This window comes from Staurois parvus, unplaced genomic scaffold, assembly GCF_062004578.1.
Source record: "Staurois parvus isolate SC_StPar_1 unplaced genomic scaffold, SC_StPar_1.0 ptg001665l, whole genome shotgun sequence".
Taxonomy (NCBI): Eukaryota; Metazoa; Chordata; class Amphibia; order Anura; family Ranidae; genus Staurois; species Staurois parvus.
The window spans coordinates 62,082-88,289 of record NW_028319461.1 but is presented as its reverse complement, the minus strand read 5'-3'; the positions used below and the strand labels follow the sequence as shown (position 1 = coordinate 88,289).

The 26,208-nt window shown below is 48.1% G+C and overlaps 1 protein-coding gene across 1 annotated transcript; it reads right to left on the bottom strand.

The window, feature by feature from the left end:
* LOC149434825 (serine protease inhibitor A6-like) lies at positions 1-25,623 on the bottom strand. Its single transcript, XM_089663326.1, has 4 exons — positions 24,972-25,623; positions 18,384-18,654; positions 11,462-11,609; positions 1-287 (listed from the first exon to the last, which is right to left on the bottom strand). The coding sequence occupies exons 1-4, from the start codon at positions 25,621-25,623 to the stop codon at positions 90-92; spliced, it is 1,269 nt and encodes a 422-aa protein (XP_089519452.1). The 3' UTR covers positions 1-89.
* Between the last annotated feature and the right edge of the window lie 585 nt (positions 25,624-26,208).

Below are 26,208 nucleotides of genomic sequence, written 5' to 3'. Positions count from 1 at the left end.
TCGGCTCATTCGCTTTATTCTGAGCAGAATGCTTCCATATTGTACAGAAGTTTATATCTGCTTTATCACATTTCTCCCTTTCCCTGCTTCTAGGGATCTTGCAAAGACGGGTCCATGACTCGGCCGAACCAGAGGATGGTTTCGGTAATTTTGTGGTAGATCAGCATTAAGTATGGACGGTCGACTTTGAAAAAGGGGCTCGGGAGGACGAAGTCTAATCGGGCGTCAGTCGCACTACTCGCCTCTGCTCCATTCTCTTTGATGTTGATGTAAGACTGGTGATAAACCTGTAAGAAGAGCGAAGAAATGAAAATATGGAAAAAATCGGCACTAAGATAAATCACAGAATTGTATACAGGAGAGTGTTAATAACTAGAATTAAAGTGTTACTAAACCCCGGACCCCCCATTCACTATATCCGCTCTCCCCGGACCCCCCATTCACTATATCCGCTCTCCCTGGACCCCGCATTCACTATATCCGCTCTCCCTGGACCCCGCATTCACTGTATCCGCTCTCCCTGGACCCTACATTCACTATATCCGCTCTCCCCGGACCCCGCATTCACTATATCCGCTCTCCTTGGACCCCGCATTCACTATATCCGCTCTCCCTGAACCCCCATTCACTATATCCTCTCTCCCCGGACCACGCATTCACTATATCCGCTCTCCCCGGACCCCGCATTCACTATATCCGCTCTCCCCGGACCCCTCATTCACTATATCCGCTCTACCCGGACCCCGCATTCACTATATCCCCTCTCCCCGCCCCCTGCATTCACTATATCCGCTCTCCCCGGACCCCGCATTCACTATATCCGCTCTCCCCGGACCCCGCATTCACTATATCCGCTCTCCCCGGACCCCGCATTCACTATATCCGCTCTCCCCGGACCTCGCATTCACTATATCCGCTCTCCCCGGACCCCGCATTCACTATATCCGCTCTCCCCGGACCCCGCATTCACTATATCCGCTCTCCCCGGACCTCGCATTCACTATATCCGCTCTCCCCGGACCCCGCATTCACTATATCCGCTCTCCCCGGACCCCGCATTCACTATATCCGCTCTCCCCGGACCCCGCATTCACTATATCCGCTCTCCCCGGACCTCGCATTCACTATATCCGCTCTCCCCGGACCCCGCATTCACTATATCCGCTCTCTCCGGACCCCGCATTCACTATATCCGCTCTCCCCAGACCTCGCATTCACTATATCCGCTCTCCCCGGACCCCGCATTCACTATATCCGCTCTCCCCAGACCTCGCATTCACTATATCCGCTCTCCCCGGACCCCGCATTCACTATATCCCCTCTCCCTGGACCCCGCATTCACTATATCCGCTCTCCCCAGACCCCGCATTCACTTTATCCGCTCTCCCCGGACCCCTCATTCACTATATCCGCTCTCCCCGGACCCCGCATTCACTATATCCGCTCTCCCCGGACCCCGCATTCACTATATCCGCTCTCCCCGGACCCCACATTCACTATATCCGCTCTCCCCGGACCCCGCATTCACTATATCCGCTCTCCCCGGACCCCGCATTCACTATATCCGCTCTCCCCGGACCCCGCATTCACTATATCCGCTCTCCCCGGACCCCGCATTCACTATATCCGCTCTCCCCGGACCCCGCATTCACTATATCCCCTCTCCCCGGACCCCGCATTCACTATATCCGCTCTCCCCAGACCCCGCATTCACTATATCCGATCTCCCCGGACCCCGCATCCACTATATCCGCTCTCCCCGGACCCCGCATTCACTATATCCGCTCTCCCTGGACCCCGCATTCACTATATCCGCTCTCCCCGGACCCCGCATTCGCTATATCCGCTCTCCCCGGACCCCGCACTCACTATATCCGCTCTCCCCGGACCCCGCATTCACTATATCCGCTCTCCCCGGACCCCGCATTCACTATATCCGGTCTCCCCGGACCCCGCATTCACTATATCCGCTCTCCCCGGACCCCGCATTCACTATATCCGCATTCACTATATCCTGTTTGTAAGATTGGTGGCTGCCACGCCTATTATTCCCCCAGCCACTGGTCTTGGCACCTCCCTTCTGTAGTTCTGTCCCCAGGAAGCAGGGATGTCATTCTTCGGTACTGAGACTCTCAGACTCATTAAACATGTATCTGCCTAGCAGGGGCGGACTAACCATTTGGAAACTCGGGCTCTGCCCTAAGGCCCGGGGTCAGTAGGGGGCCCCCATGAGATGCCCCTGGTACCTTTTTCATATTCTTTTTTGAGTTTGGGCAAGGACACAGGGGCCCCATGATCCCCTATTGCCCGGGGGCCCCATGAGTTTTCAGTCTGCTCCTGCTGCCTAGTGTACCCGCCCACATTCACTACAATTCCCCGTGGTTGATGGGAACTGTAGTTTCCTTTTATTGCACAGAGAGAGAGGAGAGGATATGATGTCATCATGGCTGCTATACCCCCTCCTTGGCAGATGCTGTTATCTTTAGAAATTATGGAGATGACTTCCTGAAAATTCAGTTATACTTTTCTCCTCAATTGTAAGGATTTTCAAAATTGTATGAAGTGTTTAGTGTTTTGTGTGTGGGGGGGGGGGGGGGGGGGGGTGTACTGATGGGTGATTTTTTTGCTCACCCAAGAGTTCTTCGCATTGGACTGTGGAACTGAACTGACCGCCTGCGACCATTTAGAAATTCAATTTAAATCACAAATTTACTTAATTAGCAAATTAATTTGAAAATGTAATTCATTTCCCCGAACTATTATCGCATCGTGTGACCTCATCCGAATGAAACAAATGCATTTGTTCATTTCATTACGACTTTTTTTTTTCTGGATTGATCGACATTCGTTACTTTGTATGTCCATTCAGAGATTCGCATACACCTGAATCTCTGAAAATCGAGACGAATCTAGTGCATAGATTCAGGGTGTTTGTTCTGAGCGCATGCTTTAAAGTGGTTGTAGACCTCAGATATGAAATATGAACAAAGCACATCCCTCTATAGTGTGTCCTTGTCTCAGTCCGGAGCACTAAGTGTCATTAGATGTACACAAACAGATGTAAACAGACGAAAATGGATGTAAACTAACAAAAAACGGATGTAAACAGATGAAAATGGATGTAAACTAACAAAAAACGGATGTAAACAGACGAAAATGGATGTAAATGAACAAAAAACGGATAAAAACAGACTAAAATATATGTAAATGGACAAAAAAGGATGTAAACAGATGAAAATGGATGTAAACAAAAAAAAATGGATGTAAACAGATGAAAATGGATGTAAACGAACAAAAAACAGGTGTAAACAGATGAAAATGGATGTAAACGAACAAAAACTGGATGAAAACAGACTAAAATATATGTAAACGGACAAAAAACGGATGTAAACAGACAAAAATGGATGTAAACGTATGAAAAATGGATGTAAACGAATGAAAATTTATGTAAATAGACAAACGGTTGTAAACAGACAAAAATAGTTGTAAACGGATGAAAAAATTATATAAATGGATGAAAATGGATGTAAACGGACAAAAACCAACGAAAATAGTTGTAAACAGACAAAAAACAGATGTACACAGATGAAAATAGATGTAAACGGATGAAAATTGATGTAAACTGATAAAAAAACAAAAGCTGCCTGTGACGGGAGTGACTTTTGGGGGTGGGGGGACCGCTTGGTCAGCTCATGTCCCCCTCATTATGTTTAAGGCACCCTGTGCCTGTTAAGGGTTACAGGGTGTGTATGTGAATGTCTGAGTTCTGTGTATAGTGTGTTGTCCATTGTCTGTTTACCATGTGCTACCCCCCATTGTGCTGTGTCTCCCTGTCCAGCCAACTATTATGGGATGTACTGTTTGTGTATTGGTGTGGGGGTTGGGCAATGTCCTTTGCCACATGGTTGCATCCCATTGTTCTGTGTCTGGTTGGATGGGGAGGGGTGATGAGGTGTTTCCTGTCCCTGGTTGTCTTTCCCCGCCCTCTGTATAAAACATGTTTTGTGTACAATAAAGTGAGTTGGCTTCCTGTTTTAGTAGGAGCTGGTTGTCTGTCTATTTTCCTGAGGGATTCCGAGGGTGTGGTCCGTGGATGGTGTTCGGACAGGGGAAGCTGCAGGATAACGGAATATACCCAAGTGCGGTCGGGTACCGGTTCCGTTACATTGGTGGCAAGCGGTGGGATTGTGCTTCCAGCTGTAAACACATCCAAACCACCACCGGGATTCAAGAGCAGGAAAAGACGTCAGTCACCCCAGTGGAGATATGGACCTGGCATCAGAGTTCCCAGGGCTGCTGCAGATCATCCTTGCAACATACCCCAGGACTGTGTCTACGGATCAGTACCTGGAGCTCAGGCAGCGGATTTGGGAGGTGCTTTGGAGAGGAGCGGTCCAGGCTGCTGGTATGGACAAAGGCAAGTGCTACCCAACCCCAGGGGAACGGGCCAGGGACCATCGGAAGCTACGGATGCCATTCCTGGGAGAGCGACCCCAGGAGCAATGGTTGGCTGAGTTGGACAGGCTGGTCCAGCAGGAGATACAACTGGACAATAGATATCGGGCTCTGCAGTGGTACGCAGAGCAGGAATATTTAGGGGTGTCCACAGAGTGCTCTCCTGAGGGACTTGACTTTGGTGGGCCTGGATTGCTTTGGGAGAGCCTTACAGACCTTTTTGTGTTTGGCGATAGAGGAGAACCTACTCTGAAGGAGTTACGAGACGGCAGAGAGGCTATGTTCAGTCTCACAGGGGTCTCAGAACTTAAACCAGATCTGGAATACCTGCTGAAGAAAGAACTGGATCTAGTAAGGGCATACAGGCAGCTGCTAGGACATGTTCAGCAGCATGCCCAAGAATCAGCAGTGGGAATTCCAGAGACTGGGGATCTGATAGACCTCTCAGCTGAGGAGGAACCAGCAGTAGACCTGGCAACAGGGCCAAACAGTACTGAACTCTGCCCAGCACTGGTAATGTCTCCTGAGTTCCACGGACAGGAGATGGTGAGCCCCGATCCCCAAACCCCAGTTCCAGAGGCTGGGGATTTGATTAACTTTTTTACTGATGAGGAACCAGCCGGGGAGCTGCCAGCTGAAGCGCTGACAACCGGACAGAGGATCCAGGACCTCTGCCCCATGCCTGTGGTAGTTTCAGAGGCCCAGGGTGAGAAGGGAGAGGAGGTTATTGTCCTCCCTCCCCCAGAGTCAGCCAGAGTGGAGGAAGTCAGCCTCCCTCCCCCACGGTTAGCCGGAGCAGATGTGAGATCCCCAGCAGAAGTGCTGGCAACAGGGCAGAGCGCCGCTGGCCTCTGCCTAGCAACTACAGCCACCACCTGGATACCCCGGGGATGCTGGGTAGTCGGCCCAGATCCCCTACAGAAGGATGGAGTCAGCCCAGCCACCCTGTCTTCTCTCCAGCGGCTGAGAGGATTTCCGGGAGAAGGACCAGTCCGTACTTCTCCCCAGCGGCGGGTATGTTCTACGGGAGAGGCAGAGGTTGGCTGGGTGAGTAACGCTTGGTGTGGGACAATTTGTTTGGGGTACTGTGTAGGTGCCGGCATTGGGGGACTGGAGGTGCAGAGTAACTTCAGAGTACATCCGTCTGGGATCTACTCCTGTGTTACTCTCCTACCGAAAGGGGAGATATGTGACGGGAGTGACTTTTGGGGGTGGGGGGACCGCTTGGTCAGCTCATGTCCCCCTCATTATGTTTAAGGCACCCTGTGCCTGTTAAGGGTTACAGGGTGTGTATGTGAATGTCTGAGTTCTGTGTATAGTGTGTTGTCCATTGTCTGTTTACCATGTGCTACCCCCCATTGTGCTGTGTCTCCCTGTCCAGCCAACTATTATGGGATGTACTGTTTGTGTATTGGTGTGGGGGTTGGGCAATGTCCTTTGCCACATGGTTGCATCCCATTGTTCTGTGTCTGGTTGGATGGGGAGGGGTGATGAGGTGTTTCCTGTCCCTGGTTGTCTTTCCCCGCCCTCTGTATAAAACATGTTTTGTGTACAATAAAGTGAGTTGGCTTCCTGTTTTAGTAGGAGCTGGTTGTCTGTCTATTTTCCTGAGGGATTCCGAGGGTGTGGTCCGTGGATGGTGTTCGGACAGGGGAAGCTGCAGTATAACGGAATATACCCAAGTGCGGTCGGGTACCGGTTCCGTTACACTGCCTCCTTCCTCTGCTATCAGCTTGAGTCACTTCTGACAAGTTTTCCTGACACCAAGAGTAAAAAGGTGACAGGGAAGAGCTCCAGCAGATTGATGGCCTCAGCTCCGTTCCTGTGAGCTATGTCAAGGGGGTGTGTGTCTCTTCCCTCCAATCAGCTCTCAAACCTCTCCTCAATGAGCTCTGCAGAGTGTAATTTCATCTCTCCACCCCCTTTTACCTGAACTTTTAGACAAGCTTTATAAATTGTGCACTTTGAATGGATGCAGAGGAGAGAAGACTGTATATAAATCGGCACAACTTGTCGGAGGATTTGTTTCATCTCTGTATCACTCGGTATATGGAAGGGATTACAACCACGTAAAGTTTTCTGTGTTTTCTGGTTCCTGGATCGGGGCCTGGAGACTGAAGATTCCTGAGGGTCTTCGGTGGGAGGGAACCTTCAATCCTCTGTCTGGACTTTTCTGGATGCTTGCTGCCTGTGTAAGTCCTGGTGCGCAGGAGCATTGTCAGCCAGGTCTGGGAGTAGCTCAGGGCAGTTTCTACCATTTGGAGACGGAGGCAAAGATGTACTATAAGGGGTGCACACAGAATCTGGTACTGGCGTGTATTTAACCAATTAGCTTCTATCTTCGGCTGTCGGGGCGTGTAAAGGCTCCTATTTTTGTCAGCTTCTGGTCTCGCTCCAGCATCCTGGTTTTAGCTATGATGCATCCCTGTCTGTCTGTTCACCTGCACGGTGATTGATTGAAATGTAGAGCAAACCTGATTTCAGCCAGCCAAGCCTGCAGTCTCATGTTTTTGATAGCGCTGGTTACTTGTGCAGCAAGCTCCCTGTTGTGCTAGATTGGATACAGACTACTCTCTGCCTGCCTTTTGACTATGGATCTGACTCTGACTATCCTGAACTTTGCCAGCCTTGCACCTGGACTGTCATTGAACCACCCTGCCTGTCTGACAACCGCAAGTACCTGTTTGCTGTGCTCATTTCATGCCTTCCTTGGTGTGGTTGCCAGGCACTATAGCATTGTGTGTAAATCCTAGGGGCAACTGAGTACCAGTAGGCCTGCCTGCCTTATGGGAAAGGGGACTGCTATGGGTGAAGAACACAGAAGCTAGCTATAGTGCCTGACCAGGGGGTAAGCATGACATCAGTTTGTTCAGTTAGGCTTTGACAATAAAACCTGGAAGCTGATTGGTTTCTATGCAGAGCTGCACCGGATCCTGTGCGTCTTTTAGTAAATCTCCTCCAGAGTCTCTGTGTGACGATAGAGGTGGGCTCCAGCCAGGAGAGGTGACCTACTGGAGAAACATGACTCCATGAGATTCCCTTACCCACAGCAACGGGAGAGTTGAGATATCTAAGTGGGTCAGCGGGTTCAGACCGAGAGAGCTGAAGAAACTGGAGAGTCCATGAGAGGCATATGTAAGTATCAAGAGTGGGAGAGCCTGGGGTGCTGGGAGACCCTGTCCAGAGGCCAACAGTGGGAGGGCCTGGGGTTCTGGGAGACCCTGTCCAGAGGCCAAGAGTGGGAGAGCCTGGGGTGCTGGGAGACCCTGTCCAGAGGCCAAGAGTGGGAGAGCCTGGGGTTCTGGAAGAACCTGTCTAGAGGCCAAGAGTAGGAGGGCCTGGGGTTCTGGAAGACCCTGTCCAGAGGCCACGAGTGGGAGAGCCTGGGGTGCTGGGAGACCCTGTCCAGATGCCAAGAATAGAAGAGCCCAGGGTTCTCAAAGTTCCTGTCCAGAGACCAAGAGTGGGAGAGCCCGAGGTGCTGGGAGACCCTGTCCAGAGTCCAAGAGTGGGAGAGCCCAGGGTACTGGGAGACCCTGTCCAGAGGCCAAGAGTGGGAGAGCCTGGTTTGCTGGAGACCCTGTCCAGAGTCCAAGAGTGGGAGAGTCCAGGGTAATGGGAGACCCTATCCAGAGGCCAAGAGTGGGAGTGCCTGGGGTGCTGAGAGACCCTGTCCAGAGGGCAAGAGTGGGAGAGCCCAGGGTAATGGGAGACCCTGTCCAGAGGCCAAGAGTGGGAGAGCCTGGGGTGCTGGAAGACCCTGTCCAGAGGGCAAGAGTGGGGGAGCCCGGGGTGCTAGGAGATCCTGTTCAGAGGCCAAGAATGGGAGAGCCCAGGGTGCTGGCAAACCCTATCCAGAGGCCAAGAGTGGGAGAGCCTGGGGTGCTGGGAAACCCTGTCCAGAGGCCAAAAATGGGTGAGCCCGGGGTGCTGGGAGACACTGTCCAGAGGCCAAGAGTGGGAGAGCCTGGGGTGCTGGAAGACCCTGTCCAGAGGGCAAGAGTGGGGGAGTCCGGTGTGCTAGGAGATCCTGTTCAGAGGCCAAGAATGGGAGAGCCCAGGGTGCTGGCAAACCCTATCCAGAGGCCAAGAGTGGGAGAGCCTGGGGTGCTGGGAAACCCTGTCCAGAGGCCAAAAATGGGTGAGCCCGGGGTGCTGGGAGACCCTGTCCAGAGGCCAAGAGTGGGAGAGCCTGGGGTGCTGGGAGACCCTGTCCAGAGGCCAAGAGTGGGAGAGTCTTGGGTGCTGGGAGACCCTATCTAGAAGCCAAGAGTGGGAGAGCCCAGGTTACTTGGAGACCCTATCCAGAGGCCAAGAGTGGGAGAGCCCTGGGTTCTAGGAGAGCCTGTCCAGAGGCGAAGAGTTGGAGATCCTGGGGTGCTGGGAGATCCTGTCCAGAGACCAAGAGTGGGAGAGGCCAGGGTGCTAGGAGACCCTGTCCAGAGTCCAAAAGTGGGAGAGCTGGGGTGCTGGGAGTCCCTGTCCAGAGGCCAAGAGTGGGAGAGCCTGGGGTTCTGGGGGACCCTGTCCAGAGGCCAAGAGTAGAAGAGCCCAGGGTTCTCGTAGACCCTGTCCAGAGACCAAGAGTGGGAGAGCCCGAGGTGCTGGGAGACCCTGTCCAGAGGCCAAGATTGGGAGAGCTTGGGGTGCTGGGAGACCCTGTCCAGAGGCCAAGAGTGGGAGGGCCTGGGGTTCTGGAAGACCCTGTCTAGAGGCCAAGAATAGGAGGGCCTGGGGTTCTGGGAGACCCTGTCCAGAGGCCAAGAGTGGGAGAGCCTGGGGTGCTGGGAGACCCTGTCCAGAGGCCAAGAGTAGAAGAACCCAGGGTTCTCGAAGACCCTGTCCAGAGACCAAGAGTGGGAGAGCCCGAGGTGCTGGGAGACACTGTCCAGAGGCCAAGAGTGGGAGAGCCTGGGGTGCTGGGAGACTCTGTCCAGATACCAAGAGTGGGAGAGGCCAGGGTGCTGGAGACCCTGTCCAGAGTCCAAGAGTGGGAGATTCTGGGGTGCTGGGAGACCCTGTCCAGAGACCACGAGTGGGAGAGGCCAGGGTGCTGGGAGACCCTGTCCAGAGTCCAAGAGTGGGAGAGCTGGGGTGCTGGGAGACCCTGTCAAGAGGCCAAGAGTGGGAGAGTCTGGGGTGCAGAGAAACCCTGTCCAGATACCAAGAGTGGGAGAGCCCAGGATACTGGGAGACCCTGTCCAGAGGCCAAGAGTGGGAGAGGCCAGTGTGCTCCCAGGGTGCTGGGGGATCCTGTCCAGAGACCAAGAGTGGGCCCCGTGCAGTGAAGTGCTGCAAGAATATGCTAAGCCTGAAGAGCCTATGGTTTGGGAGACCAGAACAAATAGCAGAAGTGCTGCTGACATGACAGCCAGGTACACCAGCATTTTCTATTACCACTGTTTCCACACCTTGATGAATTTAGAGTGATCAGTATGCTGGTCATTTTTTCCCTGAACCATTAGGGTGGTCAAAATGCTGTTCACCTCCGCAAACTGAACTGAAGGTTTTTACCAGGCCCTAGCAATAATGCACTTTCCGGCTATGAAGTGATATGTGGCCAACTTCTGTTGACAGGAATAGAGGCCTGACAATAGATAAGCCCATTTCTGGAGTCCCTGCTGAAGGGTACATAAAAAGAGCGTAGTTAGAAGGCCATAAACTCTTGACTAGAATCCCACCAATCGAGGACAGGAACACCAGATGTGGATCTCATCTGTATGTTGGCCATAGCCCCTGAACCATCTATCACCATATGACAATGAGCTATGCGGGCCAGAACCCAACACCAGCAAAGGAGGACCTTGTAAGCTGCCTCCAAAGTGACCGTGTTGAAGGAGCATTTAGATATGATTGACCAGACCGTAGTCCAGTCTTCCAGATCTATAGAGGCAGCTACATCTCATTCCTATTAAGAGACTTTTGGGTGGGAGATGAGCCCCCTATGGAGAGGGAGGAATAGACCAAGGAGATGGTGCCCTGAGCTCCGGGAGAATGGAGACAGGTATGTTCGAAGCCCGTTTTCTGAAATGGAAATTAAGAGTTGCAAAGAAGGGTAGAAATCCAGTGTCGGAGTTCCGGGTATCGGTACGATGCCACAGAGGACACGTCATGATTCTCGTCGATGAAAGTCCAGGACAGGAAACTAGACCCCAGAAAATGGTGGACCTAAATTAAGCCATGGGCAGGCCACTAGGCAAAGGCCTGGGGTTGGTCCATCCCTGCCGGAAAGAGCAGGTTGTTTAAGATGGAAAGTAGGGGGAGGAAAGGAGACGTTAGGTTGCCTGAAAGGTGCGGGCCATGGTTAATGAGGGAGCTGAGAGAGGAGGGTACAGATAATGGGGGGAGCCATAGGAGGGCCAACTCCAGCATGGGGGCTCAATTGGGAATCTCAAGATGTACCCAAAAGGGGACGTCCGAGGTTGCATGCTATACTGCAAGTTGCAAAATTTGTGCAGCCAGGGAATATCTGGGCACATTCAGGAACGCAAGTCCACCTCTCAATCTGTGGGCATAAAGGGTAGCATGGGCTACTCTGAGATGCTTATGAGCTCAAATGAATGCAAGGATCCTATTTTGGAGCAGACAAAAGCAGGAACCCGGATCGGTAAGGTCTAGAAGAAATAAAGAATCTTGGAGAGGATGGTCATCTTGATGGCCTACCCAGGAAAAAGTGGATACTTTCAATATGTTCAACATGTGATCTCACTTCTGTGCTGCTCACTGTTCTCATTGCTGGAGAGAAAGCTGTACCTGAGCACCTGCATTGCAAGGATCTCCAAGCTTCTGCCTCATTAATTCACTCCTTGGATCTGTCCTGACTCCACCCTTCTTGATGCTTCTTCAAAATCATTCCCCACATCAGATCACCAGTCATCAGGGGGACAGCTCTATCATGAGGAAGCTAAGCCCTGCCTCTACCAAGATGGCCACTTCCATACAGAGACACATTGCAGAACAAGGCACGGAAAGTCAGTAAATGGAAAAAGATAAGAATGATACGTACATTTGAAACTTTTAGCTTTTGATCTCTTGAGAACTGTATGAAGTTGGCATCCTTGCTGAACATGTTTTCCATGCCCATTACCATCAAGTAATGTTTCAGATTGACCGGATGGGTGAAGGTGACTTTGGGTAAGTAAAGGCTCACAATACTGTGGAGGAAAAAAAACACTTCAGTGTCTGCAAAACCAACTATTCCAGGCTACCGTATTACGAGCCAATCAGTGTTTGTAAGCTACAACCCTCTCAGCCAATCAGATATTAACCCCTTCAATTCCGGACACTTTCACCCCCTTCCAGTCCGGACACTTCCACCCCCTTCCAGTCTGGACAATTTCCCCCCCTTCCAGTCTGGACACTTCCACCCCCTTCCAGTCCGGACACTTTCCCCCCTTCCAGTCTGGACACTTTCCCCCCCTTCTTGTTCGGACACTTTCCCCCCTTATAGTCCGGACACTTTCCCTCACTTCCAGTCCGGACACTTCCACCCCCTTCCAGTCCGGACACTTTCCCCCCCTTCCAGTCCGGACACTTTCCCCCCCTTCCTGTCCGGACACTTTCCCCCCCTTCCAGTCCGGACACTTTCCCCCCCTTCCAGTCCGGACACTTTCCCCCCCTTCCAGTCCGGACACTTCCACCCCCTTCCAGTCCGGACACTTTCCCCCCCTTCCAGTCCGGACACTTTCCCCCCCTTCCAGTCCGGACACTTTCCCCCCCTTCCAGTCCGGACACTTCCACCCCCTTCCAGTCCGGACACTTTCCCCCCCTTCCAGTCCGGACACTTCCACCCCCTTCCAGTCCAGACACTTCCACCCCCTTGTAAGAGGAATCGTTTCTCCTTCTCTCTGGCTGCATTCCTGCAGCCATTGAGAAATACTGTGTGAGCTGTGATTTGTCACAGCTTGTCACATGGTATAAGGGTGTTGTCAATGGCCCTGTACCATGTGATCTCTGTGATCATTCACAAATTTCACACGTAGTAAGCAATGATGTCAGAAGTGACATCTTGCTTACTCCTATTCATGTGATCACTGATTGGCACCGAATCAGGTTCCATGCGCTCCCAAGGAGGACACAAGCAGGGAAGCGGGGAGGACGTTTATAAATGGCCACCCGCTCCTGCACTGCTCCCGCCCAGCCATTTCTGTACATGGGCCAGACAGGAAGTGGTTAAAGTATAATTCTAGCATACACCTGAGGGAAAACCCTTTTTTTGTTTTGGAGATAGTAAGGGAGGGTTATAACCCCCTTTTTTTCCATCTTGGATCACCTCGCTTGTGGGAAGTCAGGGATCTCTGCGGAGAGACCATTGCTTACACACAGAGAGAAGGGGTCCTTCTCTGCAGCATTCTGGCAGAGGAGAGGCTTGTCTGCTGCGACTTTTCAGCTGTGGCTGCTTTTCTAAAGGAAATAAACTGGAAAACTTTGGACACTTTTTTTTTTGATGCACCTGGAATGAAGGTAAAAATGCTGGAACATGATTTGATCAGACAGGAGATAGAGAGATCCAAAATAACATTGTTTATAAACATCGATCAGACGGGAGATAGAGGGATACAAAGTAAAATTGTTTATAAACATCGATCAGACGGGAGATAGAGGGATACAAAGTAACATTGTTTATAAACATCGATCAGACGGGAGATAGATACATAGGAACGTTGTTTAGAAACATTGATCAGATGGGAGATAGAGAGATACAAAGTAACATTGTTTATAAACATTGATCAGACGGGAGACGGAGAGATACAAAGTAACATTGTTTATAAACATCGATCAGACGGGAGATAGAGAGATACAAAGTAACATTGTTTATAAACATCGATCAGACCGGAGATAGATACAAAGTAACATTGTTTATAAACATCGATCAGACGGGAGATAGAGAGATACAAAGTAACATTGTTTATAAACATCGATCAGACGGGAGATAGAGAGATACAAAGTAACATTGTTTATAAACATCGATCAGACGGGAGATAGAGAGATACAAAGTAACATTGTTTATAAACATCGATCAGACGGGAGATAGAGAGATACAAAGTAACATTGTTTATAAACATCGATCAGACGGGAGATAGAGAGATACAAAGTAACATTGTTTATAATATAAAGAGTGACTACTTGTGAGCTATTATGAATGAGGTATTCAGTAAGCTATTAATTCTTGTCTACTAGTATGGTGTACTAAGGTTCGCTGGCACTTACACAAACCCACTTAATTGTGTTGCTATTGTTCAATTGTATAAATTAATTTATAAATCAATTTATAGTGCCGCGCTCCTATTTGCAAAATCCTTAACTATAAATAATCTCACACTTATAAATACACTAAAAGTGCTTAAGTTGATACATAAATAATATTATATCAAATAAATATCTGTGACTTATAAATAAATAAAAATAAATTAGATAATATTCTAAATTAATCAAAATCATAATCTGTGGGGATACATATCACGTGTGATCATTTAATCAATATTGTGCAAATTCATAAGTGGATGTACATAAATTAATAAAGTGCATAAATAAAGTCTTTTATAAATATGTGCAAATGTGCAGGTGAATTCCTTTTTCCTCCCTCCAGGTGCCGTGTGATCTCAATATGCGCTCACCTTAATATTTGCCCAAATATATTTAGGCAAATAGACTTTTAATCCTTCCAGGATTGATGGGATAGTGCTCATAAGCAAGATGTTCCAGGGATAATATAGATCTATTGGAATCCTCCTGTGCTCTCCTTTTTCTCCATATGCAGCTGCTCAGGCATAAGTATTAACAAGCTCTATAGGTATCTCCCATTTCCCCTCCTGGGGACACCTCTTCCTCGTATGCTCCTTTCACCAGTATGGGGGATATATATCAAATGAAACAAAGAAGAAAGACCATGGTGCCTTATCCTTGTATGAAAAAGTGATTTATTGCTGCCAGGTGCGGTGATACACAGCAGTATGTGGCACTATTGTGGTACAGGTCAGCAGTGGATACAAAATCAGCAGTAGATATATATTACTCTGCCTTTGCCTCTCTGTCTGCCTCTGCTTCTGCTGGAATCGCCGAACCTCTCCGATGCAATGTCGTGACGTCAGAGCCCCTCCCCTACGCGTATCGTCACAGGGTCACGTGACTTCATCAGGGGGGTTCGGCGATTCCAGCAGAAGCAGAGGCAGACAGAGAGGCAAAGGCAGAGTAATATATATCTACTGCAGATCTTGTATCCACTGCTGACCCGTACCACAATAGTGCCACATACTGCTGTGTATCACCGCACCTGGCAGCAATAAATCACTTTTTCATACAAGGATAAGGCACCATGGTCTTTCTTCTTTGTTTTATTTGATATATATCCCCCATACTGGTGAAAGGAGCATACGAGGAAGAGGTGTCCCCAGGAGGGGAAATGGGAGATACCTATAGAGCTTGTTAATACTCATGCCTGAGCAGCTGCATATGGAGAAAGAGGAGAGCACAGGAGGATTCCAATAGATCTATATTATCCCTGGAACATCTTGCTTATGAGCACTATCCCATCAATCCTGGAAGGATTAAAAGTCTATTTGCCTAAATATATTTGGGCAAATATTAAGGTGAGCGCATATTGAGATCACACGGCACCTGGAGGGAGGAAAAAGGAATTCACCTGCACATTTGCACATATTTATAAAAGACTTTATTTATGCACTTTATTAATTTATGTACATCCACTTATGAATTTGCACAATATTGATTAAATGATCACACGTGATATGTATCCCCACAGATTATGATTTTGATTAATTTAGAATATTATCTAATTTATTTTTATTTATTTATAAGTCACAGATATTTATTTGATATAATATTATTTATGTATCAACTTAAGCACTTTTAGTGTATTTATAAGTGTGAGATTATTTATAGTTAAGGATTTTGCAAATAGGAGCGCGGCACTATAAATTGATTTATAAATTAATTTATACAATTGAACATTGTTTATAAACATCGATCAGACGGGAGATAGATACAAAGTAACATTGTTTATAAACATCGATCAGACAGGAGATAGAGAGATACAAAGTAACATTGTTTATAAACATCGATCAGATGGGAGATAGAGAGATACAAAGTAACATTGTTTATAAACATCGATCAGATGGGAGATAGAGAGATACAAAGTAACATTGTTTATAAACATCGATCAGATGGGAGATAGAGAGATACAAAGTAACATTGTTTATAAACATCGATCAGGCAGGCGATAGAGGGATACAAAGTAACATTGTTTATAAACATTGATCAGACGGGAGATAGAAAGATACAAAGTAACATTGTTTCTACACATTGATCAGACGGGAGATAGAGAGATACATAGGAACGTTGTTTAGAAACATTGATCAGACGGGAGATAGAGAGATACAAAGTAACGTTGTTTATAAACATTGATCAGACGGGAGATAGAGAGATACAAAGTAACGTTGTTTATAAACATCGATCAGATGGGAGATAGAGAGATACAAAGTAACATTGTTTATAAACATCGATCAGACGGGAGATAGAGAGTTACAAAGTAACATTGGTTATAAACATCGATCAGATGGGAGATAGAGAGATACAAAGGAACATTGTTTATAAACATTGATCAGATGGGAGATAGAGAGATACAAAGTAACATTGTTTATAAACATTGGTCAGTGTCCTGCCGTCTAGCATCTTTTGTTGGAAACAGCTTTTAGAAAGCCCCTGTTGCTGACATAGTTGCATTGCTTGTTGTACCTCATCCTACACCTATGGTGTACCCCTTTACCTCCCTCTTCTCACAGTCCTCCGGCATTCATCCAGTAAACATTAACCACCTCCTATCCGGCTGTTGTATATAAACAGCCGGACGGTGGCAGTGCAGGGTTGGGTGGCCGTTTATAAACAGCCTCCCCGACCCCTGCTTGTGTGCACTCCCTGGGAGTGCACAGTACCACGATCCGGTGCCTGCTGTGTCCGGAGGACACAGCGGAACACCGATCGTTGGACAGGACCTCTGTGCGAGGTCCCAATCATGTGATCACTGATTGGCCAATCAGTGATCACATGAAGAGTAGTAAGCAAGATGTCACTTCTGACATCATTGCTTACTACATGTGAAATCTGTGAATGATCACAGAGATCACATGGTACAGGGCTATTCACAACAGCCTTGTACCATGTGACAAGATGTGACCAATCACAGCTCGCACAGTATTTCTCAATGGCTGCAAGAATGCAGTCAGAGAGAAGGAGAAATGATTCCTCTTACAGCCTTTATGGGTGTAATAGCAATCAGTGTAAAAAAAAAAAAAAATTCTTTATCACCCCCCACAAGTAGTACAGTGTCACCATGGTGACTGTACTGCTAGGGTGACGATATGTAAAAAAAAAAAAACATAAATGATATTATAAATAAAATAAAAATGTAAAATTTAGAAAAATTATAATTTTATGGTTATAAACTAATTTGTTTTTTTGTGTTTTTTTTACTAAAAAGATAACTGAATAAAATTTGGCCAAGATTTATGATGAAAGATTATTTATTTGCAAAAGTTTATAAGAAAAACACTTTTTTTCAAAATTTTTGGACGTTTTCATTTTAATAGCAAAAAAAAATAAAAATCCCAGCGGTGAATAAATACCACCAAAATAAAGTTTTATCTTTCTCAAAAAAATGCTAAACAATTCATATGGGTACAGTGTTGCATGACCGCGCAATTGTCATTCAAAGTGTGATAGCGCTGAAAGATGAAAATTGGCCTGGACAGGAAGGAGGTGAAAGTGTCTGGACTGGAAGGGGGTGAAAGTGTCCGGACTGGAAGGGGGTGAAAGTGTCCGGACAGGAAGGGGGTGAAAGTGTCCGGACTGGAAGGGGGTGAAAGTGTCCGGACCGGAAGGGGGTGAAAGTGTCCGGACTGGAAGGGGGGGAAAGTGTCCGGACCGGAAGGGGGTGAAAGTGTCCGGACCGGAAGGGGGTGAAAGTGTCCGGACCGGAAGGGGGTGAAAGTGTCCGGACCGGAAGGGGGTGAAAGTGTCCGGACTAGAAGGGGGTGAAAGTGTCCAGACTGGAAGGGGGTGAAAGTGTTCAGACTGGAAGGGGGGGAAAGTGTCCCGACTGGAAGGGGGGGAAAGTGTCCGGACTGGAAGGGGGTGAAATTGTCCGGACTGGAAGGGGGTGAAAGTGTCTGGACTAGAAGGGGGTGAAAGTGTCCAGACTGAAAGGGGGGGAAACTGTCCAGACTGAAAGGGGGGGAAAGTGTCCGCACCGGAAGGGGGTGAAAGTGTCCGGACTGGAAGGGGGTGAAAGTGTCCAGACTGAAAGGGGGGTAAAGTGTCCAGACTGAAAGGGGGGGAAAGTGTCCGGACTGGAAGAGGGTGAAAGTGTCCGGACTGGAAGGGGGGGAAAGTGTCCGGACTGGAAGGGGGTGAAAGTGTCCGGACTGGAAGGGGGGGAAGTGTCCGGACTGGAAGGGGGTGAAAGTGTCTGGACTGAAAGGGGGGGAAAGTGTCCGGACTGGAAGGGGGGAAGTGTCCGGACTGGAAGGGGGGGAAAGTGTCCGGACTGGAAGGGGGGAAGTGTCCAGACTGGAAGGGGGTGAAAATGTCTGGACTGGAAGGGGGGGAAGTGTCCAGACTGGAAGGGGGTGAAAGTGTCCGGACTGGAAGGGGGGGAAAGTGTCCGGACTGGAAAGGGGGAAGTGTCCAGACTGGAAGGGGGTGAAAGTGTCCGGACTGGAAGGGGGGGAAGTGTCCGGACTGGAAGGGGGGGAAAGTGTCCGGACTGGAAGGGGGGGAAGTGTCCGGACTGGAAGGGGGGGAAGTGTCCGGACTGGAAGGGGGGGAAAGTGTCCGGACAGGAAGTGGTTAAGTGGCACATTGTCATCCATATGATCATTTGGCCGATCTCTCGTATTCCATCTCACACATACCTGATTCTCACTGAACGTATGTACTGTTTAATCCTCTGGGGGGTAAGTGATTGCTGCACGTGGTAGAGGTCATCCAGTTGCGGTACGATGACGAGAAGGGAAATGTTTCCGATATATGGCACTTCCACCACATTGCAGTCCATCTCCGTGTCCTTGTATGTCCTAAACAATCCCCACCGATGCATCATTGGCACTAAGACAGAATTCCCTTTTTTCACGGTGAAGTTTCCCATCTCTGTATTTTGTGGGGAAAACCCATATTTCCATTTACCTGGAGGAACAAAAGATGGGTGATTTAAGGGTACATGATCATGGTTTGGGGTTAATTGTATTTTCGTTTTAGGTTTTTCAGCTTTTGTTTCTATACGCGGCATATTTTACTATATACAGGGGGCATAGAAAAGAATCACATTTTGTGCTTTGTAGCCTGAAATGAAGACAGACACATATTTTGTTTTATCAGGCTGTATTTACTCAGTGAAACTTATAACATCCTTCCCTTCTATCACTTCCTGGCCCGCTTCCCATTTTCCTTCTATATATTGAACACGCTCAGTGCAGCCCGTGTTGCCTGAGCAGCTTCCTTGTTCTCTGAGCTCCTGTTTGCCTTGTGTATGGTGTATTCAGTGTCTGACTTCCCCGGCTTTGTCTTCTGTTTGCTCTGTCCTCAGCTCATTTCTCTCTTCTGTCTCCTGCCATCTGTACTCTGATTACATGATTGGTCTCATTATCAGCTGGGTGTACCTGGGGGCCACCACCTTGGTTCCAGCTTGCTGCAAGTCCATCCTCACCATCAGGGGTCAGGACCCAAGGAGCAGGAACAATACATGCTCCTGACAGCACCAGAGCAGCAGAAATGACAGAGCAGGCTGAAGTCAGTAGCTGCCAGGTTTCTGTGGTAGTGAGGAACACCAACCCGGCGTTCCTGTGGGTATGGAGTCCAAGCACCAGCTTGCGTCTTTACCCTGGTAAAGAAGCAGGGTGCATAACATGGGAACGGGATACATTACATGGGAGCAGGATACATTACATGGGAGCAGGGCGCATTACATGGGAGCAGGATACATTACATAGGAGCAGGATACATTACATGGGAGCAAGATACATTACATGAGGGCAGGACACATTACATGGGAGCAGGACACATTACATGGGAGCAGGATACATTACATGGGAGCAGGGCACATTACATGGGAGCAGGGGGCATAACATGGGAGCAGGATACATTACATGGGAGCAGGGCACATTACATGGGAGCAGGGGGCATAACATGGGAGCAGGATACATTACATGGGAGCAGGGCACATTACATGGGAGCAGGGGGCATAACATGGGAGCGGGATACATTACATGGGAGCAGGGCGCATTACATGGGAGCAGGACACATTACATTGGAGCAGGATACATTACATGAGAGCAGGATACATTACATGGGAGCAGCATACATTACATTGGAGCAGGATACATTACATGAGAGCAGGATACATTACATGGGAGCAGGATACATTACATGAGGGCAGGACACATTACATGGGAGCAGGATATATTACATGTAGAGATGAGCGAATCGAACCAGGCGAACCGGAATTCGATACGAATTTCAGGAAAAATTCGATTTGCGTCGAATCCGAATATTAGCCTACTTCGGGTGCGCGAATCGGATTTTTCCCGATCAGCCGGCAAAAGTGTCCCTGCAGAGAGCTCCGCTATTTCTGACAGTTCTGTGACATTCCCTCCATACAGCAGTTGAAACAGCGGTTGAAACATTGTATCTATTTGTTTCCATTTATGGAAACAAATAGATACAATGTTTCAACCGCTGTATGGAGGGAATGTCACAGAACTGTCAGAAATAGCGGAGCTCTGCAGATACACTTTTTGCCGGCTTGGAATTCTTCTTATTTTCATCCTACTTCTTCTTCTTCTTCTTCATCCTCCTCCTCATCCTCAGAAGAAGAAGAAGAGGATGAGGATGAGGATGAAGAAGAAGAAGAAGAAGTAGGATGAAAATAAGAAGAATTCCAAGCCGGCAAAAAGTGTATCTGCAGAGCTCCGCTAAGTGTATCTGCAGAGCTCCGCTAAGAAATAGCGGAGCTCTGCAGATACACTTTTTGCCGGCTTGGAATTCTCCTTCTTCTCATCCTTCTTCTTCTTCTCATCCTTCTTCTTCTTCTCATCCTTCTTCTTCTTCTCATCCTTCTCCTTCTTCTCATCCTTCTCCTTCTTCTCATCCTTCTTCTTCTTCTCATCCTTCTTCTTCTCATCCTTCTCCTTCTTTTCATCCTTCTCCTTCTTCTCATCCTTCTTCTCATCCTTCTCCTTCTTCTCATCCGTCTTCTTCTCATCCTTCTCCTTCTTCTCATCCTTCTTCTCATCCTTCTCCTTCTTCTCATCCTTCTTCTCATCCTTCTCCTTCTTCTCATCCTTCTCCTTCTTCTCATCCTTCTTCTCATCCTTCTCCTTCTTCTCATCCTTCTTCTCATCCTTCTTCTCATCCTTCTCCTTCTTCTCATCCTTCTCCTTCTTCTCATCCTTCTCCTTCTCCTTCTTCTCATCCTTCTCCTTCTTCTCATCCTTCTCCTTCTTCTCATCCTTCTCCTTCTTCTCATCCTTCTTCTCCACCTTCTCCTTCTTCTCATCCTTCTCCTTCTTCTCATCCTTCTTCTCATCCTTCTCCTTCTTCTCATCCTTCTTCTCATCCTTCTCCTTCTTCTCATCCTTCTTCTCATCCTTCTTCTCATCTTTCTCCTTCTTCTCATCCTTCTCCTTCTTCTCATCCTTCTCCTTCTCCTTCTTCTCATCCTTCTCCTTCTCCTTCTTCTCATCCTTCTGCTTCTCCTCCTTCTCATCCTTCTCCTTCTCCTTCTTCTCATCCTTCTCCTTCTCCATCTTCTCATCCTTCTCCTTCTCCTTCTTCTCATCCTTCTCCTTCTCCTTCTCCTTCTCCTTCTCCTCATCCTTCTCCTTCTTCTCATCCTTCTCCTTCTTCTCATCCTTCTCCTTCTTCTCATCCTTCTCCTTCTCCTTCTTCTCATCCTTCTCCTTCTCCTTCTTCTCATCCTTCTCCTTCTCCTTCTCCTTCCTCATCTCCAAGGGCATTTAAATTAAAGGTACAGTGTTCTGCACTAATTTAAAGGCTCTCTGAAGCCTAGAAACCCTTTTTATAAGTTAACTTCATAGCGAATAAATTCGCATCGAATCGAATTTCTTCCTGAAATTCGGCGAATCAGCCGAATCGAATTTTTGAATAATTCGCTCATCTCTAATTACATGGGAGCAGGATACATTGCATGGGAGCAGGATACATTACATGGGAGCAGGACACATTACATGGGAGCAGGACACATTACATGGGAGCAGGACACATTACATGGGAGCAGGATACATTACATGGGAGCAGGATACATTACATGGGAGCAGGGCACATTACATGGGAGCAGGGGGCATAACATGGGAGCAGGATACATTACATGGGAGCAGGGCACATTACATGGGAGCAGGGGGCATAACATGGGAGCAGGATACATTACATGGGAGCAGGATACATTACATGGGAGCAGGGGGCATAACATGGGAGCAGGATACATTACATGGGAGCAGGATACATTACATGGGAGCAGGGCACATTACATGGGAGCAGGGCACATTACATGGGAGCAGGGCGCATTACATGGGAGCAGGGTGCATAACATGGGAGCAGGATACATTACATGGGAGCAGGGCGCATTACATGGGAGCAGGATACATTACATGGGAGCAGGATACATTACATGGGAGATGGACACATTACATGGGAGCAGGATTCATTACATGGGAGCAGGATACATTACATGAGGGCAGGATACATTACATGAGGGCAGGATACATTACATGGGAGCAGGATACATTACATGGGAGCAGGGTGCATAACATGGGAGCAGGATACATTACATGGGAGCAGGGCGCATTACATGGGAGCAGGATACATTACATGGGAGCAGGATACATTACATGGGAGATGGACACATTACATGGGAGCAGGGCACATTACATGGGAGCAGGGTACATTACATGGGAGCAGGGCACATTACATGGGAGCAGGGCACATTACATGAGAGCAGGGCACATTACATGAGAGCAGGGCACATTACATGAGAGCAGGGCACATTACATGAGAGCAGGGTGCATTACATAGGAGCAGTGCAGATTATAGGGCACACAGCAGGGCAGATTATGGGGCAGATTATGGGGCACGCAGCAGTGCAGATTATGGGGCAGATTATGGGGCACACAGCAGGGCAGATTATGGGGCGCCCAGCAGTGCAGATTATGGGGCAGATTATGGGGCACACAGCAGTGCAGATTATGGGGCAGATTATGGGGCAGAATATGGGGCAGATTATGGGGCACCCAGCAGTGCAGATTATGGGGCAGATTATGGGGCAGAATATGGGGCAGATTATGGGGCGCCCAGCAGTGCAGATTATGGGGGAGAATATGGGGCACACAGCAGTGCAGATTATGGGGCAGATTATGGGGCACACAGCAGTGCAGATTATGGGGCAGATTATGGGGCACACAGCAGGGCAGATTATGGGGCAGATTATGGGGCGCCCAGCAGGGCAGATTATGGGGCAGATTATGGGGCACACAGCAGTGCAGATTATGGGGCGCCCAGCACGAGCACAGAACATTACAGTACTGGTTTCATGTGTATAGCATGGTAGGGAAGCGGCCGGGATCTTTCCTCTTTTCGGAACGGTGTTCCCCACCAGCCCTTCTATTCCTGTCCATCCCAGGTGATTTCACATACAAGATGGACAGGATGGGAGGAGGGGCCGTTAGAGAGCAGCGGAGAAACTCCATGTTTTCTGGTACCCCTCTGCATTCGGAGCGTGTAATCTACCCATCAGCTGCCTGTGACTGAGGGGTAGATCATGGTGAAACCCCTGGGAACCTCTCACAAAACCCCAGTTGGGAAACTATGAGGGGCTATAGGTAGCCATTGCCATAATAGGCACTCTTGAATGTTGATGCCCTTCAATACAAGCTCTGCTTCATGTGTCTGCCTAATAGAAACTACTGATAGATTCAGGTACTATAGGCAGCATGGAGTTTGCGTAACACGCAGGTCTACTATTTAACCGTTCCCACCTCCAAACAAAAGATGTTGTTAAGAACCCTCTGACTCCTCCCAACATACTCTCTTCCTACATCTACTGCATGTTGCTGAATTTAGCCACCAAGTTTCGGAGGTGGACAGATGATAAAAAAAAAATGAAAGAAAAAAAATATAATTTTGTAAATTTCAGGTCTAGTGCTGCCGCCTCATTCTGGAGACCTAGATATTGCCTACAAGTGCCATACGGGAAATACAGCCCTTTTTTTAATCAACAGCAAAATGGACTTACCTTGGAAGACTTCATAATCCAGGAGAACCATTGATGTTTTCAAATCCAAGTTATTGACAAAATTCTGGATCTTATCATCCGTATTGTCGCTCACAATCTTATTATTAAGTGGATTTTGGAGCAACAGACGGTACTAAACTACAGATACAACATCTGGAGGTTAGTAACGTCAGTTGCTCCAAAATCTACTTTTCAGGTCTAGTGCTGCTGCCTCATTCTGGAGACCTAGAGATTGGCCTACAAGTGCCATACGGTAAATACAGCCCATTCCGGGATGGACTCTTGAAAAAGTTAGACGGATGGTTGTTGTATCTGTAGTTTAGTAACATCTGTTGCTCCAAAATCTACTTTTTTTTCAATCAACAGCAAAATGGACTTGCCTTTGAAGACTGCATAGTCCAGGACAACCATTGATGTCTTCGAATCCAAGTCACTGACCAAATTCTTGATCTTATCATCCGTATTGTTGCTCATAATCTTATTATTAAGTGGATTTTGGAGCAACAGACGTTACTAAACTACAGATACAACATCTTTTCTGGTCTAGTGCTGCCGCCTCATTCTGGAGACCTAGAGATTGTCCTACAAGGGCCATACGGTAAATACAGCCCTTCCAGGATGGCCTCTTGAAAGAGTTAGTCCAATGGTTGTTGTATCTGTAGTTTAGTAACATCTGTTGCTCCAAAATCTACTTTTCAGGTCTAGTGCTGCCACCTCATTCTGGAGACCTAGAGATTGGCCTACAAGGGCCATACGGTAAATACAGCCCTTCTGGGATGGACTCTTGAAAAAGTTAGTCCAATGGTTGTTGTACCTTTAGCTTAGTAACGTCAGTTGCTCCAAAATCTACTTTTCAGGTCTAGTGCTGCCGCCTCATTCTGGAGACCTAGAAATTGTCCTACAAGGGCCATACGGTAAATACAGCCCTTCCAGGATGGACTCTTGAAAGAGTTAGTCCAATGGTTGTTGTATCTGCAGCTTAGTAACGTCAGTTGCTCCAAAATCTACTTTTCAGGTCTAGTGCTGCCGCCTTATTCTGGAGACCTAGAGATTGGCCTACAAGGGCCATACGGTAAATACAGCCCTTCTGGGATGGACTCTTGAAAAAGTTAGACCGATGGTTGTTGTATCTGTAGTTTAGTAACATCTGTTGCTCCAAAATCTACTTTTTTTTCAATCAACAGCAAAATGGACTTACCTTGGAAGACTGCGTAGTCCAGGACAACCATTGATGTCTTCGAATCCAAGTCACTGACCAAATTCTTGATCTTATCATCCGTATTTTCGCTCACAATATTATTGATGGTGTTCTGAGCAGTCTGTGGGTCACTGAAGCTGATGTTATGAATGGAGGCGTTGTAGTAGTCAGCCAAAGATACTTGGAATTCAGGTTGAAAACTTCCCTGTTTTTCCATGAAGACCTCTTTCCCAAGCTTGAAATCCAGGTCTTTGGTTTGCTGATGTATTTCTTGAAGAATCTTTCTATTGCCTTCATGCAGCACCATGTCTGTCTCGGTGTTGTTCAGGCCTAAGCCGAAGAGAATTTCCTCTACAGTTTTACCACTGGCCCCGAGAGCCAGCATGGAGAGGGTTGTGTAGATGCTGATGGGTGAAATAATTAGGTTTGGTGGGGGCCTTTCTACTGGTGATGAAATTTGTTGGAAAATCCTCACAGCAAAGTCCAACTGAGATTGAGATACCGACTCTCGCCATTCGGGGTGACGGTCAGAGCCATATTGTTGATTTTGTTGGTCACGATCGGTTGCAAGGACCAGTGAGACGAACAACTGGAGGAGGAGAAGAATCTTCATCTTTCTTTCACACTCACACCTCTGTAAAATAAAATACATGTCTTAGAGCAGTGGTCTCCAAACTGCGGTCTGGGGGCCCAACAGTGGGGCATAGTTCTCGCCACTGACACCAACAATGGGGCACTATTCCTTCCACTGACACCAATGATGGGGCACTATTCCTTCCACTGACACCAATGATGGGGCACTATTCCTCCCACTGATACCAACAATGGGGCACTATTCCTTCCACTGACAACAATAAAGGGGCACTATTCCTACTATTGGCACTAATGATAGGGCACTCTTCCTTCCACTGACACCAGTGATGGGACACTATTCCTTCCACTGACACCAATGATGGGGCACTATTACTTCCATTAACACCAATGATGGGGCACTATTCCTCCCCCTGACACCAATGATGGGGCACTATTCCTCCCACTGACACCAATGATGGGGCACTATTACTTCCACTGACACCAATGATGGGGCACTATTCCTCCCACTGACACCAATGATGGGGCACTATTCCTCCCACTGACGCCAACACTGGGACACAATTGCCTCCGATTGCTTCTCGGGGGATCAGGAAGGAATGTTTCCCCTGCAGGAGCAAATGGGATCGTGCTTTGCTGGGTTTCT

Bases quoted from the DNA above. Each gene is read 5' to 3' on its own strand.
- LOC149434825 (XM_089663326.1), bottom strand. From the start codon at position 25,623: ATGTATTTTATTTTACAGAGGTGTGAGTGTGAAAGAAAGATGAAGATT. The intron at 11,610-18,383 runs GTATGTGTGAGA...TTTCCTCCACAG, and splicing joins ATACGTTCAGTGAGAATCAG to TATTGTGAGCCTTTACTTAC. The intron at 288-11,461 runs GTACGTATCATT...CTCTTCTTACAG, and splicing joins AAAAGCTAAAAGTTTCAAAT to GTTTATCACCAGTCTTACAT.